Below are 25,849 nucleotides of genomic sequence, written 5' to 3'. Positions count from 1 at the left end.
CTTACTGAAGTTCATGCAGACATGTCACCTCCTGACAAAACCCAATTAGTTAGATAGGACCTCTCCTTAACAAAGTTCTCTATCCTTGATCAATCCCTGCCTCTCCACGTGCAGATTAATCCTGCCTCAGAATTTTTTCAATAATTTCCCTGCCACTGATGTTAAAGCACACTGGCTTATAAATAATCCCTGCTGCTCTTTTTCAATAAAGGTACCACATTTGCTGCCCTTCTCCATCCACAAAAGAGGTGCCAGATGACTGAAGGTTCAAAAATTTCTGTCAGAGCCCATCAATCCTTGCCTCCCATAGCAGCCTGATTTACATCTCATCTGGCCCTGTGGATTTATCCATGTTTAAGCCTGGTAAGACGTCTAATACCTCACCCTTTTTTATCATAATTTGTTCTAGAATTCCACCATTGCCCTAACTAAATTCTCCAATTGCAGTGTTTTTCTGTGGTAAACCTCATCTAGCTCCTTCAGTTCCATGCACAGATTGCCATTCTAGTTCCTAATGGGCCTTATTCTCCCTGGTTACCATCATGCCCTTAATGTAATTATAACATTTTTCAGGATTTTCTGTAATATTGCCTGCCAGTGTCATTTCATACATTCTCTTCAGCCTCATAATTACTTCTTTTAATACCAGGCTACACATTCTAAACTCCAATAGAGCCCCACCTGTTTCTGGTTGGCCAAACCTGCCATAAACTACCTTTTTTAATCAAATCCTCAATGTCTTGTGACAGCCAGGGTTCCTCCACCTTCACCATTGTGTGAACATGTTGATCCTGAGCTCTCCCTGCTTCATGTTTGAATGCCTCTCACTGATCACCTGTAGACTTGCGTGCAATTTGTTTCTCGCAGTCTACTTTTGCCAAGTCATGTCTTATCATATTGTAAATCATCTTCCCCCTAAGTTCAGGACCTCATTTTCCAGTCTATCCTTTTTGTTCTCTTCTGTAACAAGCTCCAAACTTGCAGGAATATGGTAAGAATCTCCAAAATGTCCTCCCATCACTCCCTCCACTTGCCTGGCTACATTCCCAAGGATTAGATTCAGTATCATCCCTTCTCTAGTAAGACTATGTATGTCCTCACTCAAAAAGCTCTCCTGGACACACTTTAATGATGGTGCACCCTCAGCCTTTCATACTAAAGCACCTCCGGTTAATGCTGGGGAAATTGAAATCCCCTATTATTAATCTAATTTACATTTCTCTGATTTGACTACATATCTGCTCTTCTATCTCCTGCTGACTGTTTGGGGACTATAAAGGTTTAGTACAATTTCCTTGCTTTTGTACTTTATTAAAGAGATATGTGATTCTTAATTTCCTAACAGCCTTCTCTCAACTTGTCCTGCACCTATAAAACTGCGCCGTTAGGTTCCAATTGTACCTTTTCATTTTTCCTACAAAAATCCTGTAGTTCACATCTTTCTGCATATGTCTATTATATGTCCACCAGTCTGTCATGTCCTCCTAAAATCTGTTACTGTCCTTGTTGCCTACCAAACCTTTAGTCTGTTTTCAAGCTGTAAAATATGAAATTTTGTTCAGTATGCCCAAGAATAATGCATATTTTTAAAAAATTCTCAATACCAACTCCTGTTAAACACTATCCTGCTGTCCTTTCAATGTGAACTTCAATTACATGCTTCTGTATCCATGTATCTATACTAGTCTATTTTGTTAATTTCATGGCATTTGATTCTAACAAGTCTGCTGAGTGGTACATTCTCAATTGCCATCTGAAAACCCACATAAACAACATCAACTGCATCACCCTTATCTAATGCTTGCATTATTTCAAATAACTCAAATAAGTAAAACATAATTTGTCCTCTTCAAGTGAATTTGGATTTTTTTTTAAATGAAGGACAAATGATCCAGTGTCAGGGTCCACTCTCAGGCCAACGTGCCCACCGTGGAGGCCCCAATTACACTCTGTTGCCCAGCCCATGTCATTCTTATGCCCAACAACTGACTCCCAAAACATACCTCAAAGAGATCGCCAGGTGGACAGAGAAAAAGCTTCAAATCCTTCCTAAGAAAATGCAACTTTCCATTCACTCCTGGGAATTCCTAGCCCATGAATGCTCAAAGTGAAGAAGGAGCATTCAGGATGTTATTGAGAACGTCAGGTTCATGTGTCAGGAGCACAAAGAAGCCCATCATAAATGGTAGGAGTGCTCCAAATATACCCTCCATTAACAGTATAGATATCATTATATGTATCAATTGTGTGAGGTCATATCTGCAATAATAATATTTCTTTTACAATTGTGTATTGATAAAATATATGCTGATGAAAATGTTTTATGCCACAATGGCCAACCTTTATTTTCTATCGATGGTACTTGTTCTACTTTGTGCGCCCATCAGTTTATTTAAAAATTATCAACTTGCAGAAAGTACAGTGGAACTTCTCAGATGACCAGTCATGTCTGGATCACTGTGGACAATCCTGATTCTACATTTTAAGAAATATGTGAAATCTTTGGAAAGGGTACAAAGCAAGTTTACAAGATGTTAAGACTGAGGATGAGGGACATCATTGAGGAGAGGTTGGAAAGGTCAGAACTGTCCTTGGAATGAGAGAGCCAGGCTGATCAAAATATTTCAAAATGATTGCTGGTTTTGAAGGGAAAAATTATTGGTACGAGCTAGTGGGCCAAAAATTTAAAATCACCAGCAAAGGATTTAGAAGGCAGGACAACATTTTTTTCAAAGATCTGGAACTTAAACTCTCTCCCTGAAAGGACTGGGCAAGCTGATTCAATAAAAAATAAAGAGCTGGATAGATGTTTGTGGAGGAGGAACCGGCAGGGTTAAGGTGAAAATGCCAAGTTATTGTGGGAGTGCCAGGCAGCGCCACACTTCAAAGGGCAGCACAGGGGCAGGGCTGTGTGCACTGCTCTGATGAATAAGGTTTCAAAATTGTCATAATGCGAAACTCCAGCATACATATCATAGAACAGTACAGCGTAGAACAGGCCCTTCGCCTCACAATGTAGTGCCGACATAGAGATTCCCTCCTACCTACTGAGTGCCTATATACCTCCATTTTCCTCTCATTCGTGTGCCCATCCAAGCCCCTCTTAAAAGCCCCCAATGAATTTGCCTCCACCACCCTCTCAGGCAACACATTCCAGGCATCCACCACTCAGTAAAAAATGTACCCCTCACGTCTGTTCTGAACCTACCCCCCCCCCCACCTTAAATGTATGCCCTCTGGTATTGGTTCGCTCAGTAATGGGAAAAAGATATTGCTTGTCCACCCAATCTATGCCCCTCATAATTTTATACACTTCCAACAGATCATCCCTCAGCCTCTGCCGCTCCAGAGAAAAGAGCCCAAGTTTGTACAGACTCTCCTGATAGCACATGCCCTCTAATCCAAGCAGCATCCTAGTAAACCTCCTCTGCACCCTCTCTAAAGCCTCGACACCCTTCCTATAGTGAGGTGACCAGAATTTGCAGGCAATACTCTAAAAGAAATTGTCTTTTCATTGTACTGGTCTTTCCACTCTCACGATGACTAATTATCGGATCCCGTTTGAACTATAATCCCATACCAGTTTCATCCATTTTAACAAAAAAAATACGTGTGTGGAGGTGGGAATGGTTCAGATGTAACCAGATCACTGGAACACAAATGGGATTAATTTGAAACTCCTGCCCATAGTCACAGCAGTAATATTGCTGTAATCCACTCACAAGTGGAAACGGATGGGATGAGAAGCTGCCTTCTCATTGAATGTTTCCCCCAAGTGTTAGAAATCATCCTGAAGGCCACGTGGTGGCATGATCTTCCTGTTACCAACAGATTGCGAGTTCCAAGGCGCTGCCACCTCTTTTCCATCAGGATCATGTGATAATCCGGAGCTCTCCGATTCCTCTCCACCTGCCTGCAACCCTGATCACAGCTTGTTCGCCGCCACCGCTCCTGCCCGCGATATATCTCACTAATTCCCAATCAGGTGGGTCTCTTTTTGTCTCCCTCCCCAGTCTTGCCTCGGTTGTACATTCATGTGGTTTGTGCATTTTATTTTTTTTTAAATGTGCCCAATCTTGTTTCGAGGCGAAAGTGAGAGGAGTGGGTTGAAATTGACTTAGAAATTGTGTGTTCGCTGGGTGGCCGAGGTTACCTTGCTCCTGGTTGGGCTGTTAGGAGAGACGGACTGCAAGTGCTGGCATATGATTCCTGAATCCTCTGCAAACACTGGAACATGTTGGAGGTCAGCATTTTTGCAGATATTCTGTTTTTTTTCCTTGGGTGGAGTCTCTCTCTTCCGGGTAATCTTTCACCGAGGAGACGGAAAATAATATTGGCAACCTTGTTTATATTTGCATTTCATCTGTAACGATTGTTTTGCAACGGGGGAGGGGGAGGAGGAGGAGAAGAAGGTGGTGGTGGGGGGGTTGCTGTGTGAGGTTTACTATAACGTGGGTCTGGCCCCATTAAACCATCAGTCAGGAAGAGCCGTGCCGCCAGCACACTGATCCATGGCAGGATCTGTGACATGAGCCCGCTTGTGATCTCGGTCAGGGCTCGATTAAGGGCTTCTGCAGATTACATGCAGAATTTCTGATTTGATACTTTAAGAGAATTAGCCGGAAATGAAAATAGAGTGGCTCACCCTCCTGTTTCCTAACCTGTTGGATACGTTGAAGCGTTACATCATGGATATCATAGGTAATAATGCTAAAAATAACATGCAGTAGAAACGTAATAAGTGGAAATTGGTTATGAAAAACTGCAACGTAATATCCGGCAAGTGATAGTGAGAGCATTTTCGGCCAAGCTCCATGTATTTGTATGTGTTTGTGTGTGTGTGTGGTGGTTGAAAGGGCGGACACATCATTTGCCCTTTTGGCGAGGACCCGACCATTTCACAACATATTCGTCAACCCTGCACTGCCAAATAAAAGGTTTGTTCCTTTACAATCTTTTGTTTAATGGTATCCCAGGTCTGTTTACCCTTTTTAAAAGCAGGCAGAATCAATCCTGCAAAAAAAAAGCTTTTCTTATATCCTTGATGCTTTGCAATATAATTTTCACGTGTAGTGTTTAAATTTGTAATACAAGATGTACAGAGAATCATAGTGTTTGATAATGTTCATACTGTATTTCACTGAGTTGTATAGCATGGAAACAGGCCCCTCGGTTTAGCCATGCCAACCAAGATACCTAAGTGAATCCAATTTGCCTCTGTTTGGCCCATGTCCCTCTAAACCTTTCCTATCCATGTCCCTGTCCAAATATTTTTTTAAAATATTGCCCCGCCACCTCCTCTGACAGCTCATTCCATGTACCCACCACCCTCTGAGTGAAAAAACTTGGTTGAAAATGCTACCACTGAAAATGTTACCAGAAGGTTGTATCACACGGGATCTGAGGTGAGCTAGCCAATTGGAATACAAAATTGGCTTGGTGATTGGAGGCAGAGGGTGGTAGTGGAGAGTTGTTTTCAGATTGGAGACCTGTGACCAGGGATTGGTGCCCCTGTTGTTTGTTGTGTATATATATATGTGTATGTATTATGTGTATGTATATATGTATGTATATGTGTATATACACACACACACACACACACACACATATATGTGTGTGTATTAATGATTTGGATGCGAGTGTAGATGTCATGATTAGTAAGTTTGCAGATAACACCAGAATTGATGGTATGATGAACAGTGAAGAAGGTTTCCTTGGGTTATAGCAGAATCTAGATCGACTGGGAAAGTGCACAAAGGAATGGTAGATGGAATTTAACTTGGACAAGTGAGCAATGATACATTTTGGGATGTTAAACCAGGGCAGGACATACCCAGTGAATGGCAGGGCTCTGGGGAGTGTTATAGAACAGAGAGACCTAGGGGTTGCAAGTACATAGTTCCCTGAAAGTGGCAATACAGGTATAGATAGGGTGTGAAGAAGACTTGCGGCACACTTGTCTTCATCGGTTGGAGCTTTGAGTGTAGGAGTTGGGATGTCATGTTACAGCTGTACAAGATGTTAGTAAGACTGCACTTCAAAACTGCACACAATACTGTGTCACCACACTATAGGAAGGATGTGATTAAGCTGGAGAAGACGCAGAAAAGATTCACAAGGATGTTGCTGATACTGGAGGACTTGTGTTATAAGGAGAGAATGAATAGGCTGGGTCTGTTTTCCCTGGAGTGAAGGAGGCTGAGCAGTGACTTTATAGAGGTTTATAAAATTGAGGGGCATAGCGACAGGGTAGGGCATAGGTTTAAGGTGAGAGGGGAATGGTTTAAAGAGAATTGAGGTAAGTTTATCCACGCAGAGGATGGAGGAATGAGCTGCCAGAAGTGGTAGAGACAGGTACGATTACAGTGTTTAAGATACATTTGGACAGGTAGATGGATAGGAAATGTTTAGAGGGATATGGGCCACACACCAGCTTGGGTAGGCGTCTTGTTCGGCAGGATGGGTTAGGCTGAAGGGCCTGTTGCTATGCTGTTTAATTCTGTCATTCTATGATTCTCAGATCCCTCGCCCTTGAATCCTGCCCCTCTGACCTTAAACCCATGCCTTCTGGTTTTAGACACCCCTGCCCTGAGGATGCGCTGCCAAGGGTGGTAGTGGAGGAAAATAAGATAGAGGTGTTTAAGAGGCCCTTAGGAGCATGACTGTGCAGAGAATGGAGGGAGATGGACATTGTGTAGATAGAAAGGATTAGTTTAGTTAGGTATTTAATCACTGGTTTAATTAGTTCAGCACAACATCATGGGCTGAAGGGCCTGTTCCTCTGCTGTAATGTTCTATGTACCCTGGTAGAAAGACATTGATTTGAACAAATGGCACAGAAATGATTCCATGGGCAGTAAAGGGTTACCTATATTTCATGACTGGTTTTATTGATTTAGTTAGTCAGTCAATGCTTAAACAATAAGTATAAACAGAAAATGCTGTATATTCTATAAGATAGCATAATTTGAGACGAATTGTTGAACAGTGAAGAATGTGGTTATAATGGTGCTGATAATTTTCCATCAAGTAAATCCTTTCAGAAATTCATGGAGACATAGTACACGTATTCAAGGAGGTGGAGATTTTTGCACAAGACAGCGGACTTAAACCGTTTACATGTTGAGTCCTTAAGCTGTTAGTGAGGACTAAATGTTGCAGGCTACCTGTGACAGTGTTACATTGCTGCAAAGCAGGCAGATCACATGCTCTCCTGTCCCAAGGGATTGCAATATGAACACACGTGGATACAGGTGGAACATCATGTTCCATATTTAAAGATGAAGCACACTCATCTCCAATTTTGGAAAGCAACAGAGAGAGACAAGCAATGTATCAATGTACATATTTAATGGATAACAACTATCAATCTAGTCCAGGAATAAGTTTTCAGTCTTCCTGTCTCTTATGGACTGTTTCATTCTGAATTTGAATTGAAAGAAAATTCTGTTTCTTCAGACTTGCTTGGATTTGGTAGTGCATTTCCTAAAAACTGCATGGATCCAAGTTGGAACATGTTCATGTTCAAATGCAAAAACAAAACAAGCTGCATGAGGAACTCAGTGGGTCAGGCAGCATCTATGGAGGCAAAGGGATGGTTTATGTTTTGGGTCGAGACCCTGTAACAGGACAGCTGAGTTCCTCCAGCAGCTTGTTGTTTTGCTCCAGATTCCAGCATCTGCAGTCATCATGTCTTTGTGTTCAAGTGGTTCAGTTGACAGACCTGGTTCATCTCCAGCTATGATCATTTATCTAGAAGAACATTGGAGTTTGTCACCAATTTCAACCAAATATTTTTTTTGCCTCTGCCATGTTCCCACCCTCCCATTTGTTTGAGTTTAACTTGCTAGGTAGACTAGGAACACGGATGTGCTTATTTTGCATGAAACTATTTTCTTTCTATTAGTGTCATGGTAACACTTTCGATTCAATTGCTTCTCCTTTAGGAGCCAAATTTGGTTAACGAGCCTCAGTTACATTTTCAGTCATCTCCTTGAGTCCTGCGTTAGTACGTGGAGTTGTTCCGTCCTTAAAAGAAACTGGCCAAATGCTGTTTCGTGCAAATTTTTGAATCTCCTTCCAATATTTGCTTCTATTCTGATTGATCCCTCAGCTGCTCCATTCTGTTTCATGAAGTTTGCAAACCGAGTAGATTGAAACTGGTGAGTTATCGTCAGAAAAGTGGTCATTTCCCTTTAATGATCGTAGCTCATTGGCAACAGCTTGCAAACCACAGTGCATTAGTTCACATTGCAGAAGTACACATTTGCTTTGTCTGAACTTCATACTGTGCTCACATAATCTTCTGAACCGAAGGCTTTCTTTTTCCGTACCTGTGGTGATCAACAGGTGACCGACTCCTTGTAAGATTTTATCCTTCGTGGCCTGATGGAATAGGATAACCTTGTATGTAAGAAGAGCCCTTTCTCTGTGTTGACGGTTCAGTATTGCTGACTGTCTTTTAATACTGTGTGGAGACATGAGAGAGTTTTAATTTTGTGAATATCTTTTGATCTTACTAACTCTTGCAAAGTAAACAGTGGTTATGTGCTGTCTACAACCTGACTTAGTGTGATTTTTGTTACCTCCACACAAAATTACAATTTCTTTTCTGCCTTGAACATGATTGCAATTGACGTGGCCCATTCATTCTGGTTGGATTTCATAAGCACACCACTTTGTTCTAGCATATCAAGATCTTTTGCAATTTGACTCTTGAGAGCATAGAGGACAGGTCTGGGTTTGCAAAAGATGAGTTTTGCATCTTATCTGATGCAAATGCTCATCAGTCATCCTAGTGAAACTGCCTTTTGAACACATTGTCACATTCTCCAGTGCTTGGCAAGGTACTTTTGAAGTGTCAAGGTGAAACGTTCTTCTCGTCTGGCTTGAGTTGTCTCAGCCAGTCCTTCCCCACTAAAGGTGATGTTTTCGTAGTTTGCTGAGATGATGGGTGAGTGTGCTCACTGTGCACTCCACTTGCCCTCACTAGAGTGGATTTTCAGTGGATGGTGTTTTCTGTCAACAGTATCTGGTTAAACTTACTGGATAAGCTTCAGTTTGGAAGATCGAAATTGAAGGCAGAATACAAGGTTAATGGCAGGACTCTTAGCAGTGTGGAGGAACAGAGGGATCTGGGGGTCCACGTCCATAGATCCCTCAAGGTTGTCACACAGGTCGATAGGGTTGTTAAGAAGGCGTATGGTGTATTGGCCTTCATTAGTCGGGGTATTGAGTTCAAGAGCCGTGAGGTAATGTTGCAGCTCTATAGAACTCTGGTTAGACCACACTTGGAGTATTGTGTTCAGTTCTGGCTGCCTCATTATAGGAAGGATGTGGAAGCTTTAGAGAGGGTGCAGAGGAGACTTACCAGGATGTTGCCTGGATTGGAGAGCATGTCTTATGAGGATAGGTTGAGCGAGCTTGGGCTTTTTTCTTTGGAGAGAAGGAGGATGAGAAGTGACTTGATAGAGGTGTACAAGATGATAAGAGGCATAGATCGAGTGGATGTTCAGAGAATTTTTCCCAGGGCGAAAATGACTAACATGAGGGGGCATAATTTTAAGATTATTGGAAGAAGGTTTAAGGGGGATGTCAGGGGTAAGTTTTTTAAACAGAGTGGTGGGTGCATGGAACGCACTGCTGGCAGAGGTCGTGGAGGCAGATATATTAGGGACATTTAAGAGACTCCTAGATAGCCCTCCATTTTTCTATCATTCATGTGGCTATGTGGGAGGGAAGGGTTAGATAGATATTAGAGCAGGATAAAACATTGGCCAATGTCGTGGGCCGAAGGGCCTGTACTGTGCTGTAATGTTCTATGTTAAGTGTCAAATAGTTTGCACCATGTCAATGCCCTTGATGTTAGCCAGCATCCTTACTCGAAAGTCAGCCTGTGTTTTGCCTGTGACTTAGATACTGTGCAGTCAGAGTTCCTCATGGTTTGGAAGTTCATTCAGACAGTGGTATCCTCTATTGTGCTTTTGTTTCACAATGATACTGAAGTTGCTTTTGTTGCTTGCCTTACCCTTGGACCTGCAGGCTATTGGAATGTGACCTTTTCACAACTGAAACATTTGACTTTTCCAACCTGACGAGATAATGGAACACAATGACCAAACCTGACTGAACTGTTTTCATCGATGTGCTTCGGACTCTGTTTGAAGCCGCCTTCTTAGCAATGGGATTTTGACTTTGGACTGCAGTTATTCCAACTGATCGTGATGGGCCAAATTCTTTGGCTGGGAAATGGACCCTTCAGCCCATCATGTGCATACAAATCCTGTTTTTCCTTGCATCCCCATCAATTCCATGCTACCCATCTACATTAGGGACAATTTAGAGTAGAGAGTTGGCCTACCAGCCAGCATAGCTTTGGGTTGTGAAGGGAACTCGAGCAACCGGGGCAATCCTATGTGGTTGCATGAAGGACACGAAACCTCCGTACAGATAACAGCTGAGCTCAGGATTGAACCTGGGTCACCAGAGCTGTGAGGCAGTAGCACTAACCACTACATCATTCACCTCAATGCAGCAACTTTCCCTGCAGATCTGAATACCAGGTTTGTGTGCCAACAGCTTGGACTGAATTCATGAGGACTCTTCAATTGGTAATACAGTAAAAGAGGGAGCAGGAAATTCAACAATGCGCATCTAACTGTGACCAAACTGTCGAGAGCAGACAGCACAGATCCACAGGGTTCATTCCATGTTTCACTCCACATACATCACAACGATCATCTCATTAATAATTTAGATAATCTAACAGTCTCCGAAGAATCCTTCACTTCAAATAATCAGGAATTTTAGAGGGATTTCTTCAAACCAATAGCACCCTTCTAGCTGAACGTCCACTCGTGCTGAGCTCCTGCCAAGTGTAAACTCTCTACCTCTGGCCTCTCTTGTTTGCCAGTCAGATGAGGGCAAGGCAGGTCTTGGGTCTCTGTCATGCATCTTCAAAAATGTAACTTGCTGTACCTATTGTATTCGTATACCATTGGTCACCCTACTGGACGGGGGAGACATGAGGTGTGTTTGTTTTGTTGTAATCAATTTAGAATGTTTAGTTGGTAACAACAGCTTAAAGGGCAGCACAGTGATGCAGCTTAGAGCCACTGGCTCACAGTGCCAGAGAGCCAGATTGAGTCTTGACCTTGGATACTGATGGCATGGAGCTTGCATGTTGCTTCTGTGAACCACATGGGTTTCCTCCAGGTGCTTCAGTTTCTCCCACGTCCTAAAGCTGTGCAGGTTGGAAGGTTAATTGGGCAACTATGGATCACCCTGGGTGAGTAGGGGAGTGGTAAATTGAGAAGAATGTGGGGAGAATAATTGGGATTAATGTGGGATTAGTGTAAATGGGTGGTTGGTGATCAGCGTGGGAAGTGGGCTGAAGGACCTGTTTCTGTGCTGTGTCTCTCTATGACTCAAAATATAAGTAGTTCACATGTGCTACTTGTAAATAAACCACTACCTCTTTAGATGTGTGTGTTATGCCTCAATGCTAATCTGCAACTTCTTCAGAATGCAATGGTAATTTTTTCTTCCAAAATTTCTGAAGGACGTTGACTTTTGATTGGTGTTTTCACTGAGCTTGTAGCGCCAAAGCTGATTTCTCACTATACTTTTCCTATGATCATTTGCATGAAATCTTTCATTTAATTCCTCCAGGTGTAGTGATAAGTGACACCATAAGCCATCTGGCAAGGAAGAGCGGTCTTGATCCACCACTGCATGATCGGGTGCACCATGTTTAGCTGTGTCACTGTTGAATAGAAAGCAGTCAATGTGTCTGCTCCAACTGGTTATTCAGGCACTCAAAACTGACCTTGAGAATAATGTAGCTTACATAATCAAATGTTCTTTAAAGCTAACCGTGTCCTGAGAGTTGCAGTGTGGTAGTGATATTCTGATATCCCAAATAATATGATGTGTAAGGGTGATGAGGAATGTTCCTGAAAGAGATTGGGAGAACTGCAAGTAGAAGGTCTTTTTGGTTCTTAGATGGTGACACACAATCAAGATCAATTGAATGTTGCTTGGCCTGAAGGTTTACGAACAAGACTGATTTGGAAAATTGGAGCCACTTTCTTTAGAGCTAGTCAAAGGCATGGAGCAATGGGAGGAAATGCATTGAAATATATTATTTTGAGTGATGTAGAATGAGGTGGCATTTGAGAAGCATGATTATATTTGTCGGAAATGACCAGTGTCAACCCCAGGAATTGGCGATCTATCCATGCAGAACTCATCAATTTTATCACCTTCCCTACTAACTTATACCCTGCTCTCAAATTCACTTGGACCATTTCTGACACTTCTCTCCCCTTTCTAGGGGTCTTTGTCTCTATCTCAGGAGACAAACTATCCGCTGACATTTACTATAAACCCACTGACTTCCACAGCTACCTGGACTACACTTCTCTCTCTGCTTCATGTATGGATGCCATCCCTTTCTCCCAGTTTCTCCATCTTTGCTGCATATGCTCTTGAGATGAGGCATTCCATTCCAGGATATCTGAAATATCCTTTTTCAGGAAACATGACTTCCCTTCCACTGTGGTTGATGGAGCCCTCTTGCATTTCCTCCATTCCCCAGATTTCTGCTCTTGCCGCATCCCCCTCCAGATGGAACAGTTCCTCCAGCTCCCTTGTGAGAACGGAGATGGAGTTCCCCTGGTCCCCTCCTGTCATCCTACTAGCCTCTGCATCTAACAGGTCACCCTTCCTCATTTCTATCAGCTACAGTGAGACTCTGCTACTTGCCACATCTTGTCCTTCCCCTTTCTGCCTTCCGCAGAAACCGCTCCCTCCGTGGCTTCCTGGACTGCTTACTCCCTCCCTGGCCCCAGGCACTTTTTCCTGCAACTGCAGGAGATGCAACACCTGTTCTTACACCTCCTCCCTCGCCACCATCCAGGGACCTAAACAGCCCTTCCAGGTGAGGCAACAATTCTCGTGCGCCTCCTCCGACATCCTCAACTGCATCTGGTGCTCCCGATGTGGCCTCCTCCACATCGAAACCAAGCGCAGACCTGGCGACTGATTTGCAGAGCACCTATACTCAGTCTGCAATGCCTCCTGAGCTCCCAGTTGCATGCCATTTCAATTCCCCTTCCTATTCTCACACCGACCTGTCTGTCCTCAGCCTTCTCTACTGTCAGAGTGAGACTCAACACAAACTAGAGGAACTACACCTGAATAGTCCACGACCCAATGGTATGAACATTTGAATTTTCCTATTTCAGGTAACCCTCTTGTATATCTCTCCCTCCCGGCTGTCTCCACCTTCACTCTCCCCTCCCCTCGCATGGCTCCATCTGCCACTATCTGTCTTCCACCGGCCTATGACTCCCTATTCCACCCCTCCCCTTCCCTACCTGGCTCCATCTGCCCAGTACCCCTCCTTGACCCACCACTCCCTCTTTACGTTGGCCATCTTCTCTCCACTCTCGGTCCCGAAGCGTGGTTTAAACCCAAAATGTCGACAATTCCTTCCCTTCGCCCTCCTCCCTTCCCAAAGGTGCTGCTCGACCAGCTGAGTTCCCCCAGCAGATTCTTTGCTGGTGATGTATCCTAATCTTTTCCACCATTTACAAAGCACAAAAGAAGCAGGATGGAACGTTCTCCATGTGCCTGGATGAATGATTTGCCAAGAACGCATGGGAGGCTCGACCTTGCCGAGGACACAGCAGCAGCCCACTTGCTCATTATCCTATTAACAACCTTAAACATTTACCTTTTCCAGTGTGGGTGCATGGTGACTGCAGTTTGTCTACAAGGTGCATTGTGGCAATTCGCCAAGACTTCTTAACAGAACCTCAGAAACCTGTGACCTTGACAATCTCAAAATACAAGGGCAACCTAAATATCTTGTGTTGCAAATGACATTGAAAATGAGAATGTTGCAGTGGAGGATAATCAGGAAGGCAGAAGGAAACATTCTGGAAAAAATGTAACTCAAATGAGCCTGAATCTGTTTTTCTTTATTTTAAAAATACATACTCTTTATATATTAAAAAAAACAAGATGCTGGAGGAACTCAGCAGGCCAGGCAGCATCCGTGGAGAAAAGCAGGCGGTCAACGTTTTGGGTCAGGACTGACGATAGGAAAAGGGGAAGCCCAATATATAGGAGGGAAAAGCAGAGCAGTGATAGGTGGACAAAAGAGGGGAGGCAGGGTGGGCACAAGGTGGGCAGATGCAGTTAAGAGATAATGATGGACAGATGAGGAGGGGGGGGAGAGCAGATCCACCAGGGGATGGGTCAAAGGTGTGGAGGTAGGTGGACAAAAGAGGGGAGGCAGGGTGGGCACAAGGTGGGCAGATGCAGTTAAGAGATAATGATGGACAGATGAGGAGGGGGGGGAGAGCAGATCCACCAGGGGATGGGTCAAAGGTGTGGAGGTAGGTGGACAAAAGAGGGGAGGCAGGGTGGGCACAAGGTGGGCAGATGCAGTTAAGAGATAATGATGGACAGATGAGGAGGGGGGGAGAGCAGATCCACCAGGGGATGGGTCAAAGGTGTGGAGGTAGGTGGACAAAAGAGGGGAGGCAGGGTGGGCACAAGGTGGGCAGATGCAGTTAAGAGATAATGATGGACAGATGTGGAGGAGGGGGGGGAGAGCAGATCCACCAGGGGATGGGTCAAAGGTGTGGAGGTAGGTGGACAAAAGAGGGGAGGCAGGGTGGGCACAAGGTGGGCAGATGCAGTTAAGAGATAATGATGGACAGATGAGGAGGGGGGGGAGAGCAGATCCACCAGGGGATGGGTCAAAGGTGTGGAGGTAGGTGGACAAAAGAGGGGAGGCAGGGTGGGCACAAGGTGGGCAGATGCAGTTAAGAGATAATGATGGACAGATGTGGAGGAGGGGGGGAGAGCAGATCCACCAGGGGATGGGTCAAAGGTGTGGAGGTAGGTGGACAAAAGAGGGGAGGCAGGGTGGGCACAAGGTGGGCAGATGCAGTTAAGAGATAATGATGGACAGATGTGGAGGAGGGGGGGGAGAGCAGATCCACCAGGGGATGGGTCAAAGGTGTGGAGGCAGGCGGCATGGGGGGAGGGGAGGAAAAGGAGAGAGAGAAAAATGGTGAGGGGGGGGAAGAGAGATCGGCTGGGAAAGAGAAGAAATGAAGAGGCAAGATTGGGGGGCACGGTTTGGTTTACTTAAAGTGGGAGAATTTGATGTTCATCCCGTTAGACTGTAAGGTTCCAAGGTGGAAAATGAGATGTTGTTCCTCCAGTTTGTGCTTGGATTTCTCCCGGCAGTGGAGGAGGCCGAGGACTGACATATCAGTGATGGAGTGGGAGGGGGAGTTGAAGTGACTGGCAGCGGGGAGACGCAGATCGTAGTTATGGACGGAGCGTAGGTGTTCTATGAAACAGTCACCTAGTCTGCGTTTGGTTTCGCCAGTGTCGAGGAGGCCACACTTGGAGCACCGAATGCAGTAGATGATATTAGGGGAGGTGTAGGTAAATCTCTGCCTCACCTGAAAGGACTGTTTGGGTCTCTGGATGGAGGTGGTGTAGGGGCAGGTGTTGCATCTATGGTGAGGGCAGCAGAAGGTCCCTGGGGTGGGGAGGGAATGTAAACGATGTTGGGATACTCAGCATTGTCAGGAAGTATCTGTGGAGAGAGAATAGTTAATGTTTTAGGTCAATGATCCTTCATTAGAACTGGAAAAGTGCGAAAACAAATTTGTTTGGGATTGCAGAGAAGGGAGAGGGTTCGGGAAAACAAAGGGAATGTCTGTGATTGGGTGGACACCAAGGCTGTCCAGATGACACAATGTTTTCAATACTGTCTGGTTAATCGATGAATGAGGGCAATTAAAGAGAAAATGGAAAACAAAAGAGCGTGTTGGAACCATGAGATGCAGAGCACAGCAATCGCTGGAAATCTGAAACAAAAGAGGATGCTGTAAATACCCAGCAGGCAGCGATTGTCGAAAGAGAACTGGCCAGTTCTGACACAAACGGGAAAGATAAGATTTCTTTATGATTCACATATACATTGAAACACGCAATGAAATGCATCTCTTGCGTAGAGTTTTCTGGTGGCAGCCCGCAAGTGTCGCCACGCTTCCGGCACCAACATAGCATGCCCACAACTTCCTAACCTGTACATCTTTGGAATGTGGGAGGAAACCTGAGCAACCAGAGGAAACCCACACAGACATGGGGAGAACATACAAACTCCTTACAGACAGCGGCGGGAATTGAACCCAGGTCGCTGGCACTGTAATACCATTACGCTAACTGCTACACTACCAAAGGTTACACTACCATTATTCAGTTCTGAGGGCTAGAATGTGGTCAGAAGGAAGATTAGGTGCCATTCCTTGAGCTTAAATTGGGTATCGTTAGAACACTCTGGGAGGTCGGAGTGAGATAGAGAATTAAAGTGACAGGTGACTCAGGGTCACTCTTGCTAACTGAGCAGAGGACACTCACAATGTAGAGGTGACTACATTGTTAACACAGAATTCAGTGCACTGATTGGAAGAAGTGCAATTGGAAAGATAAATGAGGTCACTGGAGGGTGGAAAAGGATGAGGTAAAAAGATAGGTCTTGCATGAGAAGTTGCTGTGAGCAGGGAAATGGGGCGCCCGAGATGGAAGAACAGACCAGGGAGTCATTATTCATCTAACTTTAAACAGAAAGTGTTCAAAGTACTTGGCCCAGGCAACATCGACGGAAGGGGAAAAGAGTTAACATCTTGGGTAAAGTCATTACTCTTTCAGGAAGTGGTCTGGTGGCACTTAGAACCATCTCCCCTTTGAGTCACTTTGCCAGGGTCTTATTACTCTGACATGTGGCCACACTGACAAATACTGCTTTAGCCATTTCTGTTTTGTCAAGGAAAGTAAAATTAGCTAAACATCTACAAAAAACGAAAATGGATGACTTTTGTTTTGGTAATTTTAAAATACTGTATACGTACTATGCTTGAAACAAAAATGAATTTTGGTGCACCAACTTATTAACACAGTCTTTGTCCAAACTGTGCAGGTTGACCATTCTGTAACTGAGATTGAAGGATCAAGTTTAACCACTACACTCCGAGCAATTGGTGGAATTATACAATTTCTATCAATATTTGGAGATCTAATTGCACAGCCAATAGTCCCACTTTAAGCATGGTTATCTCAAGGTTGCATGCAGTATCAGATCTTCTCTTGTAAGAGGCTTGCTCCATTCTACCTGTGGCTTTGAATTGTACTCCATTGTTCATTTTTTTTTTTAAAATACTGTTTGGCATTTTAAAGATACTAAGGTAGTATTCATTGAAGATAGCAAGAGGTAGAGTCGTTAAACTTTTTTATATAGTGTTGCTAAGAAATGCCATCACTACTTCAGAGCCTTAGTCTAACCATGCGTATATGTTATATTTGTTTCCTGATAATATGTTTTATACTTTAGACTGACAGCTGCCAATTACAGAATGGAGGTGGACCTCAGTGGTATTTCCAGGGCAGTCTTGCCTGTCCTTCCTGCACCTGCTGTTGAAGTGAACTCTCCGGGGAAAACAGAACCAGAGAAACCTCGTAGCTCCAGCACCCCGTGTTCCCCAGTCAAGCGGACTGTGTCGAGCTATCAAATTCTTCACATGGACACCAACTACTTGGTTGGCTTTGCTACGGGTGGTGAACTTTTAAAGTTGGCACAAAGGTGGTCAAGTAGTGAGGGGAGTGCAGCAGATGTTGTGCCTGGCCAACATACTAAACAGCAGGAGGTGGGACTGACTAGAAATTCACGTGTCTATAGAACCAAGAACCGATATTATCAGCCGTATGAGATCCCAGCTGCAAATGGGCGAAGGCGGCGGCGAATGCCAAGCTCGGGGGAACGAACCATCAAGTCATTGTCCTTTGAATCTAACCGATGTCTACGTGGCCCTTTGCCAGTTTGCCTCATTAAAGGAAAGAGAGCCCAGTCGAAATCCTTGGATTACCTAAACCTAGATAAAATGAGTATTAAGGAGCCGGCAGACACAGAAGTACTGCAGTACCAGCTACAGCATCTCACACTTAGAGGAGAGCGTGTGTTCAGCAGAAATAAAACTTGAAAAGAAATGCATTGCTTTATTCAATGTGCACAAGAAACAACACTGGGCTTGTGGAAGTCAGTGACGTATTTGCCCGAATTTCATTGTGACTGATGGGAGTAGTCGAACTGAACAATTTGACAGTAGATATTTAAGTTTTCTTGATGGAACATTGATTCTATACAAACTATGCACTGGGCTGCAAAATCAGTGCTCTTTCTGATAGAATTAATGTGGGTTAGATAGTGTAGATGGCCAATGTTACATTGCAGAAAGATTAGAAGCAGTGTACTCCAGTATTACTGGTAAATGGTTAAAATGGTCTTCTGTTGTTGTTATGGCAGTAATTTGAATGGCTGAGGTACTGCTGCACTGTTATTCTGTAGCAATAATAACCAATTGTCAGCATTGTCTTCAGTTAACATTTCTGCCTTTTTTATTATTTAGTTTGTTTGAGTAGTAGCTGATATACTTCTATTATTGGAAGACAAAGAAATGTTATCTAATTAAATAAATGTAGCTGTGTGGGTCCGATCCAGTGGGAAGCAAATCCATTTTAAATTTACTATATTTTGCATTTATATGAAGGTTGAACTTACTCTTGTCTACCATTTTAAACTGATAAATCTTTGGTCTACATCAGAAGATGATGTATTGCTGAGTCTAGGTTCTTAATTGCCCACTTACGCTGCAGTATGCTTTCAGAACTAAGGTATGAGGTTTTGACTACAATCATCTTCAGTTAACCCAGATATATTAACCCATCCCTATATTAATCCACGTGCTTCATGAACTAACTTTTTCAAATACAAAAGAAGACAAAAATACAAGCTTATTTATTTGGCTGGCAGGTGGGCTTTGTCTTTTTTTCCTTAACTGAATCAGTTAATACATTGTGAATCAATGAATAAGGGAAATATTTTAGCAGTATGTTTTGTCTTTCTAATTTAAAATTTAATGTAATGATTAATGATATTAATATCATATGTATGTTTAAAAATTTAAACTTGCTGTTTTTTTTCCAATGTTTGACTGTCATTTTGTAGTTGGCTCTGCATTGTCTAACTGACTTTGAGGGCAAGTATTGAGGATAATGCAGAATTTCTCCTGGTATTCATTGACATATTCTTCAATGTTGCACCAAGTTTCCAAATGCAGAAGAATTCCACAAAAGTGACTAGCTTAATTCCTTCCCACTCACCCATTTCATATTCTGTTTGTCATTTCCCAACACATAACTAAAATATGGCAGAAGTTTTCTCTTGTAGTGATGAACTGAAGCTGGTCAATCTTTTTGGAGCTTGTTTCCAATTCATCTTGCAATGATACCTTGTGTTAAAAGTCTTTTATTTAAATTAATTGTGATTAACTACAACTTGTTCCTCCTACACCATAGAAGGTTCACCACTGGAAAGGATGAGGTGGTCTTCTGTAATTCTGTATTTCTCATAAACGGGTGGGCAAATCTTACAAAGCTATTGATATATTTTTAGTAAATTGAATGTTCTGTTTCAGATTGTATTAAAGTTTTAGAACATACTACACAATTAAGTCACTAAAATTCATGTTCCTTTCAATTTTTCCATATACAGTTTGGAATTTTGGAAGTGAATGGCAAATTTCTCTACCAAAACCGCATTTATTCAGCTTCTTGAAATTTGCATATTATCATTTTTACTTTCAGTACTAATACCTAAGCTTTTTCTCCTTTATCTGAGAATATGTTTAAACTTGGCTTATAGTCAAAAGGTAACTGATCCGTTTAACTTCTATTGCACATGGCGTGCAATGTTTTGCCAAAGTCCACCTTTTTGTGCTTCTTTTCTATAGATTTTTGGCCACTTGTAATCTTTCTTCACAACTGCCGAGAACAATTAGGCTAGGCTGTGATAATTTAGCAATAAAGTATGATACCTACTACTGGGAATTGAGATAAATGATGACTGAGCTACACTGGTTCCCTTAGTATGATGACTCCAATGTTTCTTCCAGAATTCTGGGATGGTATTCTTGGTGCAATGTTCTTTTTTTGAAACACAGAGCAGTAATTATGGAAACAAGTAATGGCCTCTTTGCATACTTTTGTCCTCTAGTGAAATGTGTCTTGGTTTTCGGGGCCAAATTGCTGAGATGCATATCCTTGTAGCAAATACTGCAGCTAGAAAGAAATAATGAATTCTAAAATTTGTATATTTGAGTTGACAACTCAATAAAATTCCAATATAAATGGGTGTTTGAAACAAATGTAAGTAATTAAAAAATATCAGTATAATTTCAAATTTTCCAGTTTGAACTACTAACAAGATCCTCTAAAAGCCTCAAAGGATAGTCTATGTTCAAATAAATCATTTTTTGTTATTTTAAAGAAGGAATTCTTCTGACTCTAAAAGAAAATTACATTGCTTTTGTATAGCTTTCTTTAAATTAAGTACAGAGATTCTCATTCATTTGCTGGTCTCCACTTTATGACAGCATATGAAAGGCAATTACCAAAAAAAATCCTGAATTATTTTGGTCAATCGTGGAATTTATATATTGATCCTGCATTACTGATTGCAGTGTAAATTGTGCAATCAATGGCAATATTTTCATTCATTCATATAGTATTGAAGATGAGGGAAAATGCCACACAATCAATTTATTACCATCATGAATTGCCCTTGGACACATGACCTTGCTATGGCAGTTCAGAAGGCATTTGAGAATTGCTATGAGTAACACAGGCCAAACTTGGCTAGGAAGGCAGATTTCCTTCCCTGAGGGGCTTCAGTGAATTGGATACGTTTTCATGGCACTGATATAGTTTCATAGTCACTATTTTGATACTAGTTTATTTTACTTTGGGTCATTTTAATTAGCTGAATTTATAATCTCGCAGTTACAACAATAGAATTTGAGTGCACCTCTGGATTACTTGTACAGTAGCACTGTACCAACTTTTGAGGTAAGAAAGAGCCAGGCACTATGGCATTATAAGACTACTGAGGTTAAATTATCTGCTCAAACATATACTTGTGCAACAAAACTGATTTTCTAAAATCACATCTTAATTAAACAAAAAAAATCAACTTTCATACTGTCCTCTGGAGAACGTAGATTTCAAAATCTTTTATAACTTTCTTTTTAGCCTGAACTATTTAGGGTCTTGATAATGGGGAGTTTTAAGCTTTGTTTTAAATGAATTGTTTAATATTGATTCAGACATATTTGAGACTCTTTACTGATGTCTCAGTTGTTGAACTGAACAATAAATTTGGACCTGGAATGTGACTTAGTTATTTAATGCTTGTCCCCTTGCTATCTTCTCTTAATCATTTTTGTTTTAAGTGAGCAAACCAAGATTAAGGAAGCTGCATTTGTCATAACTCAATAAATATCCTAAAAATGACTTGCAGAATTTACTTCTATTTTTTGTTCCTTTATTGGAGGCTTCTCTGTGCTGTTAACACCATTCAGTTGAAAGTGAAGTTATAGATAGTTTATGGCAGTTAGTATTAAGTCAGAGTTTCCAACAGCTCTTGGAATTTTTATTTTTGCAGTGCACAATCTCCATGTTGATTCACAACCTGATTGTGTTAGTTTTCCTTCAGCGGCAGCACAGGAAGGTTCCAGTTCAAGGTAACTTTCAGAAGGAAATTTGAATCATCTGTTTTAATTAGGTTCATCAATCCAATAGCAAGAAGACTAGTCCAGCCCTTAGCTAGCTGGCTTAATGCCTTTCATAAAAGAAACTCCCAAGTTTTGAGCAACATCAAGACCTCTGTTTAGAGCTGAATAACTAGCTTGGTGTAAGGAGTTTTGAATATAACAACGTGCTTGGATGGTCCAACTATACTTCCTGAAGCTGTTACTGATGCAGTGTTATCAAGATGACTTCCACCCCTTTTAGGAGCAATTTGCCTGCAAAGTGGTGTGAGCCTCCTGTGAATTTTATTGAATATTCTCATCATCCACTTCATAAAGTGTTTTTAGGGGAGTCAGAAATATTATTGTTTGAAGTTGATGGTAAATGGCCCTGGTCATTCACATCATCATCAAGCATAGAAATGCATTGTATCCACAGCAACATCAGGACACATGTTGGACAATTTGTTGAATGTATTTTGATAGCTGAATTGCAGATTCTGTAATAACCACTATATATAAACTAAACTAGAATGATGATTCTGGATGTGACTTTCTTTTTCCTGCCTGCTTTTGACTGTTTGCATCATTACAAAGCTATAACATTACAAAGTGCTAAATCAGTCGCATGTATCTCAAAGTAAATTAGATAATTAATCTTTGATCTAGGAATGTTCTTGACAGTTGCAACTGTGGTTGATGCATTTTCCTTGAGTTACCCTTTGCAAAGGTAAAACTGGGAATTGTTAAATGTGATTGAGCTGAAGAGTTTTTTTGTGAAAAGCTAATATTTTATAAAGTAAGCTGATTTTAAATGTTCATGGTCCAGTGAATCTGGTTTATTGTACTGTATGGTATAGCTTTAATCTCAAATAGAAGATTTTACGAAGTTCAAGGCCGCAACTCTTGCTGTAAAAGCTTAGAATGTACAGTAGATCTACAATAATTAATACACACCTACCAATAATTATGAAATGTGCCTTCTGGATACAGGATGCACTTATTGCAAATGTAAACTTTCCATGTCTTTTCCCTCCCCATGAATTTGTTGATCACAGCTACTTGTCATAACTCCATTTGAAAGTTTTTGGTTACTCTCACAAACTGGGTTAGTAAACAAAATAATACTTGTCCAAGTAAATTTAAAATACAGTGGAATTTCAATTTTTACTCAAGTAACATATCTTTAATCTGTCTGTAGAATCCTCTTTCCATTAATCCAAGCAACTAATATACAGAAGTAAGGGAATGGGAAAAATATTCTGTGGTCCAGTTTGTTTTCTACTCCTGCCTGTTTAGACATATCCAAGCTGGATGCTGGAGCTTGATTCCTACATCCTATGATAGCAACATCTACACTACAACCTGGCTTACAACCCAAGGGTAACTTCTCTGCTAGGTTACAACTAGGTAGCTAGCTTTGGGATTCTCATCTACACCAGTGGAACTGTTAAATTTGCTGCATACCATTAGTGGTAATACAGAGGAGTGGGAGTAGGCCACTCAGCCCTTCGAACCTGTTCTGCCATTTAATGTGATTGTGGCCGATCTTCGACCTCAATATGATTTTCCCATAGTCTCCCATAAATGGGTATATTTGAAATTACCTTTCTGTGCAATCTCTGGGATATCTTGACCAGAAACCCTGCAATAGATACTATCTAAACTGACTTGTAGTTACATAGCAGTGAAATTGAGTCATGTTAGCATTCATTGATGGGATAGAAGCATTGTGCTTGATTACCTTCATGTAATACCTTCATGTTACCAGGAATAATCCTCTTTCAGTGCAATTCAACTTGTGTAATAATAAGTGCACGTTAAGCCAGGAAGGATTTGGATATTATTTATTTTTTAAATATTTTTTATTGAGTTTAATATATTGTCTTCAGCAAATCATGACTGAGATGCATAAAATAACCCTGCTTATAATCAACAATAAAGATAATTTCCAGAGGAAATTAGTTTGTTTTGTGTGGCTTTAGTTCATTTATTCACATTTTTGTTATGGTGTTGACTGTAATGTAAAGAGAGTCTGAATGAGGAAGCTGAATCCAAACTAGGCATTACATACATATCTTAGTGATTTCATTGCATGTCAAATGATTTACAAGCAAATGGGGAAAATTTGACATTCCTAAATAAAATGGGTCTTTTAATTTAAGAAAAAGACAATTGGCATATGGATCTGTGATCTCTGCCCAGAAATTTCACACTAAATGAAATTGTACAGATTATGTAATACACCTGATAGTTGCAAAATACCATGCCACAATCTGATTTTGGTAGTGGAGGAATTAAGTAGATTTAAAACATTTTTATGGATATCTATTATGCAATATTTTGTCTGTACAAAAAGAAATGACACGAGGTCAGTTTAGCATATTTTGGGACGTTCCATTTATTGATCAAATCTAAGTTTGTTGCGAAGTATTTCAGTACATTCTATATGGCTAACATCAAAAAAAAACAAGTTAACCATCTACACAACACAAAGTATTCTGGTAACATTCTGGGAATGAATTATATCCATCAAATACTTCTGTCACATGGTATATATTCAAAAGTGTGACGCATTATGTCATTCTTTATTTCAAGACAACTTGTGGAATATACATCTGTCATCAGCAGTTTCCAAAATGAAAGAAGGAAACAAATTTGGCAACTGAAAAAATATATAAGCAGCAAAATAGAAGACCTGTTATAAATAACTTCCTAAATGGGAGCATAAATGCATCAGTCAGAAAACACTGACCCTCTGCCCTTTTGCCAACACATGAATAACTTAACGCACTCCTAAGCTGAGAACAAACTTGAATTCAAGTCGCTAAGATAAAGCTTGTGAAATTTCTTGCTGCGCAACAGACTTAATCGCATCAAGCTAGAGAATATTATTGATACTTTACAATACACACCATTCAGGTTTGACTAGTTGTCATCTATAGATGATTCTCTCAACATTATACTACATCTCAATCAGTGACTATTCTTGCAAATCTTAAGTTACAGTCTAAATCAATGGTAGTTATCTATGTAGCAGCTTTAAATTAGCAAATGTCCCAAGTTTCTTCAAGAATCACACTTAAACAAAAATGAATGCCATCTAACACAAAGATACTCAATAGATGGCCAAAAGTTTGATCAGAGTTTTTAAAGACTTTCAAAGCAGGAAAGACAAGTGAGGAGCTTCAGGGAGGCAATCCAAAGGCTGGGATGAAGGCATGGTCATCAATAGGGAACTGATTAAGTTTGGAGGCCTGCAAGAGACCTGAATAATGAATGTTTTGCAGGTTGTGGGCCTGACAAACAGTTCATTATCGCTGGCGTATAAAACACGGCTTTTATTCAAAAGTCTAGAGCATACACTTCATCAGCACCCTAACTTTGTCTTTATTAAATTTGTGTTTAGATGCTTCAGTTCTATGATTTTAAATATAAATTAACTGTTCCCATCTGCATTATGCACATCCCCTGATATTTTAAAGACTTGAATTATCCCGCTGCCAATCTATTTATTTTGTTTGAAAACATTTGTTTTTGTTATTTCACTGAAGGTATCTCTCATGTACAGGAATAAAAATTATATCAGTAATTAAACCACAATCTATCTGTCATTATTCATTAAGGAATAATGAGCAGACTCTCCTTCAGTATTCATTTCCCCATTGTTAGATGGTATAATGTTCAGTGGTGAAATGGCACATTTCTCTCATAATTTGCTGACAAATGCTAGGCATCACTTTTGGATGAGTTATCAGAGCTGGGGTCCTTTTCCCCTCTTGTGGGTATAAAAGAGTGTGTCACACTTCAAGGAGCAAGCTGCTAGCACCATGGCCAACACTTGACCCCTTTCCAGCATAGTCAAGAATAAACTGATCCACTGGTCAGTTATCTTGATTGTTTCGTACTCGCTGTAACTAAATTAGATTTGAGCATCAGGTATTAGGAGCGTACTGAGGAAGTGAAAGGTACCAAGTAACAACTGCCTGTCTTTCTCGTGTTTGACTAACAGAGGAGTATCACTGTAAAATGTAATTCCATCAAACTATGGAAGAGCTAAAGCAGCATTCATCATTTGTTCACAAAATTTTAATCTTTAAACTGAAGCAATTTCTAAGCATTTGCAGATGTATATATAAAGAAACACTTTAATTCTAAATGATAATTAACAGATCAAT

At 41.2% G+C, this 25,849-nt stretch overlaps 1 protein-coding gene across 3 annotated transcripts; it reads left to right on the top strand.

Annotated features, from left to right (window-relative positions):
* Positions 1-3,810: 3,810 nt before the first annotated feature.
* Positions 3,811-23,617, top strand: macir (macrophage immunometabolism regulator). Of its 3 annotated transcripts, none has more exons than XM_052020539.1 (2): positions 3,811-3,985; positions 17,423-23,617. In XM_052020539.1, the coding sequence occupies exon 2, from the start codon at positions 17,445-17,447 to the stop codon at positions 18,066-18,068; it is 624 nt and encodes a 207-aa protein (XP_051876499.1). In that variant the 5' UTR covers positions 3,811-3,985; positions 17,423-17,444; the 3' UTR covers positions 18,069-23,617. The 3 variants fall into 3 exon arrangements, with proteins under 3 accessions (XP_051876499.1, XP_051876501.1, XP_051876500.1); XM_052020541.1 differs by lacking the exon at positions 3,811-3,985 and adding an exon at positions 4,641-4,701; XM_052020540.1 differs by lacking the exon at positions 3,811-3,985 and adding an exon at positions 4,835-4,937.
* The last annotated feature ends 2,232 nt before the right edge of the window (positions 23,618-25,849 follow it).

Source organism: Pristis pectinata, chromosome 7, assembly GCF_009764475.1.
Source record: "Pristis pectinata isolate sPriPec2 chromosome 7, sPriPec2.1.pri, whole genome shotgun sequence".
NCBI classification, from domain to species: domain Eukaryota; kingdom Metazoa; phylum Chordata; class Chondrichthyes; order Rhinopristiformes; family Pristidae; genus Pristis; species Pristis pectinata.
The sequence above is the reverse complement of the archived record's forward strand: the minus strand, read 5'-3'. Positions and strand labels throughout refer to the sequence as shown.

Excerpts from the sequence above, each read along its gene's own strand:
- macir (XM_052020539.1), top strand. The coding sequence starts at position 17,445 with ATGGAGGTGGACCTCAGTGGTATTTCCAGGGCAGTCTTGCCTGTCCTT.